The 9,983-nt window shown below is 36.5% G+C and overlaps 1 protein-coding gene across 2 annotated transcripts; it reads right to left on the reverse strand.

Annotated features, from left to right (window-relative positions):
* Nucleotides 1-205: 205 nt before the first annotated feature.
* Nucleotides 206-8,299, reverse strand: nr5a1a (nuclear receptor subfamily 5, group A, member 1a). 2 transcript variants are annotated; one of them, XM_056772855.1, is made up of 8 exons: nucleotides 8,111-8,299; nucleotides 6,645-6,769; nucleotides 6,216-6,357; nucleotides 5,031-5,512; nucleotides 4,781-4,909; nucleotides 3,082-3,201; nucleotides 2,137-2,284; nucleotides 206-1,065 (listed from the first exon to the last, which is right to left on the reverse strand). In XM_056772855.1, exons 1-8 carry the CDS (start codon nucleotides 8,130-8,132, stop codon nucleotides 809-811), a joined length of 1,425 nt encoding a protein of 474 aa, XP_056628833.1. In that variant the 5' UTR covers nucleotides 8,133-8,299; the 3' UTR covers nucleotides 206-808. The 2 variants fall into 2 exon arrangements, with proteins under 2 accessions (XP_056628833.1, XP_056628832.1); XM_056772854.1 differs by having other exon boundaries at nucleotides 4,781-4,939.
* Between the last annotated feature and the right edge of the window lie 1,684 nt (nucleotides 8,300-9,983).

Here is a 9,983-nt window from a genome sequence, read left to right on the forward strand (position 1 = left end):
ATTTCAAAAGATGCACTCTCCTTTTGTGACCTCACAAGGGTGGCAGCATGGCTGAATGTTTTCTGACCTTTCCTTAGCCTTTTTTATTGCCTCGCTGAAGAGACACTCAAGAGGAAAACAGCATGTCTGCTCCCACAGCACTTGCCACAGAAACATGCCCATTCAAAATGCCTTTGCTTTAAGCACACACGCAATCTCTTAGGGATTGTTTTAATAATAAAAGCAGCACTTTATTTCATTTTTTTCTAGCGACCAATTTACATTTAAATGTAAAGACACGCATATCTGGAATCTATGTAAAAATGTGCTTAAAATATATCCGTTTAATCGATATTACATGTTAATAAAGATCATTTTAATAAATACTCTGAATCGGATTGTTTTTGGAAAGGCCCTGTTAAACAAAACAATAAACAGTCCATTGACCATTATCTGTACAAAAGCAATAACAACTAATAATAATAACAACATTAATAGTAATAATATTTATATTATTATTATTAATCATAATAATAATAACAGATACATCAGGGTTCCAATTACATTTTGTTTTTAGCATGTCTCATTTTCAAGAGAATAAAAGAAAATATAGATAAAAACAGCCTTAAGAAAGACCATGCGAGTCAAATAATCGGATAATATTAAATTCTCTCAGCCCCCTTATGATTGTCACGCTTTGTTAATAAGAAAAAAATATATACAAATAAAATCATTCTGTACATTCATGTAGAGTATGAAATAAAAGCCTTTGGAAAATTGTGCACATATGGCTTAAACTCTCAAACAGACATGTGCGCTCTCGTCCCTTTCACATCGCAGTAGATCTCTTGGCATGAAGCATTTCAATCAGGAGATTGTTGCATGGCACCTCTCCACACAGGTGTTTGTAGCACAGATAATCCTCAGCCTGCGCGCTGAGCGAGCGAACCTCAGGTAGCCGCAGTATGAGCTGACTGAACCTGTCCAGACACTGAGGGTACGAGTAGAGCGTGTACTCTATCAGAGCGCTGTTGATCTGCTCCTGGATGTTCTCTACAAACTGCTGGTTCTCCAACAGCTTCACATCTAAATGAGAGAAACCATCATATCTCATTTATCCATGCCTGTTCCTCAAGTGTTTCCAATGGGGTGTGTGTGTGTTCGGTGACAAAAGCCCGACCCATTAACGGAGCACTTAGCAGATCTAGTCAGAAACGCCATTCACACGGTCATTCAATTGTTGAATAATCTTTTCAAAACATTTGAAGGACACAGATTACTCCATAAACCTGTTTCCATTTAGCTAAAGAATGAACAAAATCAATGTGACATATACAGAGATGACAAATTCTTTGCTTTTCAAATGCACTTGATCTCCTTTTAGATGGTCTGTTCATTGTGGCTAATGAAATTGTAATTGGAAATATCTCAATAAAAATTTTGGGGTTCAATATGGTAGAATGGGGAAATTTTAAGCATTTATTGTTTTTAGTGAATTATTTAAACCACTACTTACATATTTTTTGTATTATAAATGTACTGTACAAATATAAACTCTACTAATTAAATTTATCAATACTGTATATATTAATATTAATAAATGAAGAGTTTGGTTCCGAGATGAGATGAGAAATCATGTTTTTTTATGGTGCAGTCCAATTCAAATCAATCAAACTGCAGTTTTATTTTATTTAAGACATAGTAACTAAAAAAATGACAATTGAAACAAAATGACACAATAAAACACAAAATAAACATGATAACATAAAAAATATAAACCAAATTTTGTAACCAAACTCTTCATATCTACCCATTATGACTCCTTGAAATATATATTTGACCAAATGCCAAAAAAAGAATAAGTACCAACATTTAAAACCATCAACACATTTCCAATCCATTATCCAAACCCTTTGCATGTCAATATCATAAAAATATAATGATAATAATATATCTCAATATATATATTGAAATATATTAATTCATAAATACTTTTTTTATATAACGGCCACTCTCTATCAATAATCACTTACTAAGATTTTGAGTCACATTTCCTCAAATGTCTGGTTTTAGTCAATATCAGTGTCCCAGTACTGGGATAGCACATGCCGTTGGTATACAACAAATGTAAATAAATAGGAAAACAGCCATACTTACTTGGGTTAAAGAGAATGAGAAACTTCAAACAGGCCATCTCCCTTCTGTCCACCTGTAAGAGCTGAAGTCTTTTGGCCAGTTCTTGTCCTCGCTGTACTAGACCGGCCAGAGTCAGTCCCGCATCAGCAAACACTCCTGACAGTTCAATCTGCACAACACAATAACATCTTTATTTGGAGACTGTTATAAACAACTAACTGCTTATGCTGCATTGATAGCTTAAAGGAATAGTTTACCTAAAAATGAATATTCTGTCATCATTTACTCACTGTCAGGTGGTTTAAAACCTGTTTAAATGTTGTTGTTCTGCTGAGCACAAAAAAAGAAATTTGGAGGACTGCTTGTAATCAAACACTTCTGGGGCACTATTGACTACTGTGATAGGAAAATATATGCTATGGTAGTCAATGGTGACCCAGAACTGTGTAGTTTCCACATTCTTTAAAATATCTTCTTTTGTGTTCAACAGAGCAAAAAAAAGGATACAGGTTTGAAACAACTTGAGGATGAGTAAATAAAGATCTTTTTTTTTCATTTTTGGGTGAACTGTTCCTTTAATAAGTTGTTCTAAAGGGGAAATTAGTTTTGTCTAGATATGAAATGAATATAAGAAATACAAACATCCGGAAATGTTTTCAGATACTTGTACTTGTCCACAAAGAATTGTTTTTTTATTTTATGATGATTTATGATCAGTTCAGAACCATAATCAGAATTTGGATGTATTGTGGCCAAGCAAGCTGCAGTTTGATTTTGCAGTTTTCTATAAACACCACAATTAAAATGCCACATCATATCGGTAAACACAATATATACACACCATAAGCAATGTAAACACAATAAACATACATCCTTGGTGTTTAGCAGTGAACAGTACAATTCTACTGAGCGGAGAAGAATGAACAGAATAAAAAAGAAGTGAGTGTTATTGTTGAAAAATCTCACCTCCTGTCCTGTTATGAGTAGTAGACTGTTCTCTATCCCATGATGCACCTGTCTGCAGATATGATCAAGAAGCAGCAGCTCACTCCAACAGTTGTGCAGCAGTCGCATCTGATCTCCCACCTGAACAATGGGAAATGACATGTTATTGTTACATAGATACAATGCAAATAAAGAGCTGTAATAAAGCCAGCTTGCTCTCTACTGTATAAAAGTGTCCCAAGGTCAAAAAATAATAAATATATGTGAGATCCTTTTGGTTTTACTTAAAACTTCCCAAAATGGCAAAAAGTCATTGCAGAGGCAGAATGAGAGCGAAGAGTTGCTTTGAGTATTTCAAATTTATGAGTGCAAGACGATGACAACATATTTTTACTCTAATCACTTGCCCTTTCTCTCATCCCTCCTTATCAGTAAATCTCTAGGAAAACTGGATCACTGCATATATCAAACACAGCACAGGCACGATAACTAAAATCATATTCTCTGTGCGGTCTAATCTCATCCACTGCTTCCAGACCCAAATGCACAGTGACCTTGACCTCATCCATCCATCAGCACAGCAGGTGTGTTTGTAAATAAAAAAGACACATTTTAGATTCTTACTCACCTAAAAGACTATCACCAATGCACACTTGCCAAGACACACACCATACACAGACAACCTCCTTAACCGCTAGCTTTTAACTTCACACAGAGAAAGCGTTTGTATAATGGGAGCAAGGGAAATGGCCATATTCAGCCTAGTGTGATGCATTACGACGACTGAGGACAACGCAGCAGAGCTATCTTCAACATGGAATGTAATTAAACGCTTCTGGAACGGGAGTCAGTCCCTTGCATGCACATTCAGACTCAGACGTCTTTCATGCAAGAGTCACAGAACTTGACACTAGTTGCCATGACTTCAAAACGGAAAAGTTTGTGTGAATATGGGACTCGTGCAGGTGTGACTGCGCAAAAAAGTTTGAAATTCAACATTCTTTGCTTGAAGTAGAAGCATTGAGCTGCATAAAGACAGTACACAGCATTACATACAGGACTTACAGGATCAATAAAGCCATCAAAATAACTTCAATATCCATGCTGATGCCTATAGACGCAAGAGCAACAGATTTTTCAAGTCCCCATTTACCACAATATGTAAATATGTGGATGTGACTAACCACATGAGACTGTGTGTGATGAAGAAACATGAAAGGATAAACACACAGATCAAGAGGACCCGTAAATGAATCCTAGGTAGGAGCTACGTGACATCTTTTGGTTTCTCTCTCTATAACTATATTGTGCAACAACACTACTCCTATCAAAAACCAGGTTTTGATTTTACCACCAATCCGTAAGCAAGACCCTCTGCCTATGACACACATGTGCAAAACCACCTTTGAAATATAAACAAGCAGACGTAATCTTATTTATAATGGCCTTTAACAAAACACATTTGCAAATCATTTCACAAAAACATAATATCTCAATGTCTCGATGTCCCCAAGTGTTATCTTTCAGGAAGATGCACGATCTGGCGACAAAATAGCAGACGTTCTCCAAAATAGTTAGACTGCGATAAGAAAAGACATTCAGCTCAAAACCCAAAGTTTTTGGTAACATTTGATAATCAGAATTGTGTCCCTATAGACACGCACACACACACACACGTTTTATGGGGACTTTTCATTGACATTCTTATTCTGAAATGTACCTTCAGTTGCTTGAAAAAGACACAGCTTCTTGCCCACTCGACAACTGAGAACAGTGTCTGATCCGCCATGACGCATAACAGGCTGAAAGGCCGCGGTTTGTCCAGTTTACCTCTGCCGCTCTGCTCCTGCTGAAGGTAGGCACAGATCTTTGCCCTAACCTGGAAATGACCCTTGTATGTTGTTATCGTGGCAACTATTTTACAATAAAAAGCAAACGCATAAGAATAAGACATATCTTTGGACACGTACCTGTTCTTCGTCTGGATCGCAGCTGACTAGTTCTAGCACGAGTGGTGGCGCACCAAGGTTCATAGGGCTGGTATGTGGAGAGGCTGGCATGTAGACGTCGGGATACGGGTACCCCAGTGATGAGTCAGGTGAACTGGAGTATGTGTCTGTGTATTCTGCCTTGATGGATCTATTGTGCACTGGTGCTGTGTATTGGTACTGTGCCGGGAATGAACTGTAGCTTTGCAGGGCGATACCCAGGGCCGGGGGGCATAGAGGAGGGCAGTCATACTCCGGAGATGAGAGAGAAGGAGGATGGAGACCTGGGAGTGACCCCGGAAGGGGGTATTCGGTCTGACCGGAAGACAGCAGGGTTGGGATGGGCTCTATTTTAAAACCGCTGGCTCTGATTAAAGCTCTTTTCTGCTGTTTCAGGGCACGGTCACGTTTGTACATAGGGCCAAACTTATTTCTCCCCCCTCTCATTCTATCTGCACGGACAGCTGGAGAGAGAGAGAGAGAGAGAGAGAGAGAGAGAGAGAGAGAGAGAGAGATCTGTTTCAGTAATATGAATTTCAAAATGTCTTGTTTTCAGTTTTGCACAACATTAGCAGTGTAGTATACTAAGTAATGATATTTTAAGGTATGGGACTATAAGACCAAATAAAGCAAGGAATGCTTGGCAAAATTTTCCCCAAAGTCAGAGGACTAATCGAAAGCATATTTCTCCTCATGTGGAAATTTTCCAATCTGGTTTTCGTGAACTTTTTAACTAGAGCCTACATGAACACGCGAGCCTTATCAGCGCGTGAGGAATGTGTCACAGGAGCGCGCGGAAGCAGGTGCTTTTCTGCACGCGGCCTGGGAATCGCGCGCACTGGGAGCAGAAGAGACACCGAAACGTTTTGTCAACTGATCGAAAAAGTGCTTCATGTGATTGCATTGAGTTAGAAACATGGCTGAACCAAGCTTATAAATTACAACATTAGATTACTTTAGATCTATTTAAAGATAAAAGGAGTAAGGCGCACGTGATATACACGTTATTTTGGGGTGAATATGCCAAGAATATGGCATCACCTTCTCCAACACCATTTTAATTCATATACGAAAATAAAAAAACACAAAAACAGAAATGTTTTGGTTGTTTTTCGTCATGTATTTATATTTCATAATTATGGATGTTGAGCGCCTCGCGCCTCTTACCCTCGAGCCTCATGCCGACGCTCAGGCACTTCTGGAAACGACAGTAAGGACATCTCTTCCTCTGGGTTTTGTCAATGCCACAGTCCTGATTCTGTGTGCACGTGTATCTCTTGTTATTCTGAACCGTCCTTTTGAAAAAGCCCTGCAGAGTAATAATACATAAGTTCATTAATAAGTCAATACATTTAAAACATGAATAAATATGTTTCGTATATCATTCGTAATTACTCAATAAAATGCTTTGCAATTTATTTAAATTGATTTGTAATTTACCTACAAATAAAAACTAATAAGCCTACTTAAAACTTTTATTTACATTTATATTAAATGTGAGAAAACTATTGAGCTCTTTAGCCTCATGCTGTGAATGATACCATTTGTTAAAGATGTCACGAATGGACTAAGTGTAATACAGGCGAAGTAGCTTACCTTACAGCTTTCACAGGTAAGAAGTCCGTAATGATATCCGGATACTTTATCTCCACAGACAGGGCAAAGCTCCTCCAGATCTTCATCTTGTGTGAAGTCCATCACTCTGACAGATGCGTTTATGACTGGAAGCGTCGGATACATGACAATATTAATCACAAATAATTATCATTCATATCGGGACGCTATAATCACATGAATGATCTCATTAAGTATTTTCTATGCACAATTCAAATAAAACATGTGAGAAAATCTAATCTAAAAATTTAATGTAGATGCAATTCCCCCCTATGCCAAGTTCAGGAGTAGGCTATAACTTAATCAAAGTATATTTAAAAATACCGTAATCTTTCCCCAAATAATCAAATACAACGACCGACGACTGTCGACAAATACGATATTCAAAATAATTATTCTGATAAAATAAGACCATAGCCTATACATCTACAGAACCTTCTTACGTAGCATTTGAAGGGAAAATGACAGATTTGATTATATTGGGTCTTTTCATGCCTCCTACATGGACGTGTCCACCCAATCCACGCCCAATTTACGACACAAATCAACAAAATGAGATGTTTAATTCACATAAAACGTTACAATAGGCCTATAAGCAAATATTTCAATCAATCATATATTGTAAACTTATGCTCACTGGGGATGAGGATGGATTCATTTTAAATATAGACGTTATATATATATATATATATATCGTAATCATAGCAAAAATTTTTGGCTGTTCAGTATACAGTATTCAGTGTAACAAATGTTATAGAAATTGCAGAAAAGATCTATAGGCCTATGTTTTCTGAAGTGTTAACCTATTTTAAAATGTATCTTAATATTGATGAAAAATTTACTACAAATTTGACTTAAACTTAAATACTGTATACAAAATAAATGGGGAGGTTTTCTACAGTAAAATGTTGACATTTTCATTAACTGTTACCAAATGAAGCAGGCCTGAAAATGAAACACTTGCACAATGCACCTTTTTGAATAGCGTATAATATATCATTATTGTATAGGCTACACTTTAGTTGTTTGCTTGATTACATTATAATACAATTCTTTCCTCACTTCAAAATCAAAATGACAAACAAAACGGGTTTCTGGAACTAGAATAGTCATACGCGCAATCCGGTCTTTCATTTTATTTAATGTAGCATTCCATATTTCAACCAAATTATAACTAAACTACACGACTAAATATCCGTAAGATATAGGCATGTTTTATTAGGCCTAATTTGACACGTTTTTTAACATAAACGTGCTTTGCGGATGTGTTACCCTTCATTTAATATAAATAGATCTGACGCGTAAAGATCTATAATAATAGGCTATAATCTACATTTAGATTTGCTCATCTTGTATTGACATAAAATAAACGAAAGGAAGATCTATAAAACGATGCGCACGTTTGAAGTGTAAAAATATAATTCTTAGTGAAGCTGTAGTCTACTCACCGTTATTCTGTGCGTCCAGCATTTTAAAGCACCTAGAACAAGCTTCTATTTCATTTAACCACAGAGGTTTCACTCGTCAGTTCTAATCCTTAAAAAACTTCAGGAGCGAATCTAACAGGTCTGAGGTCTTGTTTTATGAGGCGTCTTCCCTGTACTGAAACAGAACATTGGAGAGGTCTTCATTGGACAGCGCGCTCATGTGACATCTCTCACGAATGATCTGCACCATGCGCAGCACTTTATTATCACTCCCAGGAAAGAAAAACAGTGGACATGTCCATTTTCCATCATTAAAGTGATTTGTTCTTTCGTAATTTATTACCACAAGTCTTCGGAGAGTTGCAGACACTGAGGGGTTTATATCAATATGATCTTATAACCTAGTACCACATGATCATGTTGGCCTATCTAGGTTAATTATGAATTCTCTTACACTTATAAACAAAACATTAGGACAATATGAAAGGATTTAATCTGATCCATAGGTTTCATTTTTACTGCTTAACTCATATGTAGCTTCACAAAAGTATTCTTTTAAGCTGAATCAAGAGGAACTGATAAATGAGTTTATGATTTGGAATTTAAAATGATTTACTAAAGAATTTAGTAAGAATGATTCAAATCATTGGATTTATGTATTTTGTCACGTTGTTCATGGCCAATCATTCTCATGGATACCCAATCTGATTTGTTCATATTGTTATTAACAAGACTGAATGAATTGTATTATCTTTCAGTACGATCGAAAAGAAGTTCATATCTTTTTCATTAGAGCCTGTTCTCACAAGGCTCAACGCATGTTTAAATTTGTGTTGGTTGTAGGTTCGTCATTTAAACATACGATACAGTAAATACATTTTAATGCGAAGCAGTGGGAGACGTGATAATATATCAGTCACTGCTCCCAAGGTTAGTTTTGTTATGCCGGGGTGCTGTGGCTGCATGTGTGCGCTTTTCTCCGTCCCTGATATGATGCGCAAAATAAAGACGCCACGCAGACATCACCATGATGCTTTGACTCCAGCGGGACTATTTTTGCTTGGCGAGCATTCCTCCGTCTTCTACTGAAACATCACGAATGTCTTGCAAAACGAGGACCAGAATTACAGAATGCTGATTTGGTTGTATAGGTTTCCTAATGCGGGAAACAAGAATAAAACGTCAGGATAAATAAACCAAATGACTAAAGTCAACACGCGTTTCTGTGTATTGATTGGTCAGTGCGCGATTTTCAGTTATGCAAAATGATTTATCCACGTCACGTTGAAGGGAAAAGGTCCAAAATAATTTTAACCTCGATAGAAATCTCGAAATGTATGAATGTTAAACGTTTGGATATAATTAACTCAGTCACACCTGCAAAAGGTGCTACACGGTTTCAGTGGTAGCAACATAAACACAGCAGTTTTAATTTAATTTAATTTAATTAATGTAATTAATATATCACAAAATATGAATATAAATGAATATATATGACTAAAATAAATCGTTATATTATAACTAAACACACAGACCGGAAGTTAACTTCGGGCCAGGCGCCTACTTCCAGTTTTAACACAATGGTTTATTACTGGTTTACATTTTTATGGATTTATGAACTCACTTCTCATATTCACACATGATGCCCTAGCAGAATGACTCTTGTATGAATCAGTAGATATTGTTTTTTTAATCTTTTACAATTATGCAAACTCTTTTGTGAAACTTATTGTCTCAAAGCTAGCCTATATTTCTTTTAAATATGTGTCACTTACCTTGACATTTTAAGCGCCTTTTTACTTTTGGGGCTATTGTAGTTTGATTTATAGTTTACTTTAGCTTACCATACAGTAGTTTACATAAGGCACCCAAGGACATATGAATGCAATACAGT

The sequence above is a fragment of the Triplophysa dalaica genome, chromosome 18 (assembly GCF_015846415.1).
Source record: "Triplophysa dalaica isolate WHDGS20190420 chromosome 18, ASM1584641v1, whole genome shotgun sequence".
Lineage (NCBI taxonomy): Eukaryota > Metazoa > Chordata > Actinopteri > Cypriniformes > Nemacheilidae > Triplophysa > Triplophysa dalaica.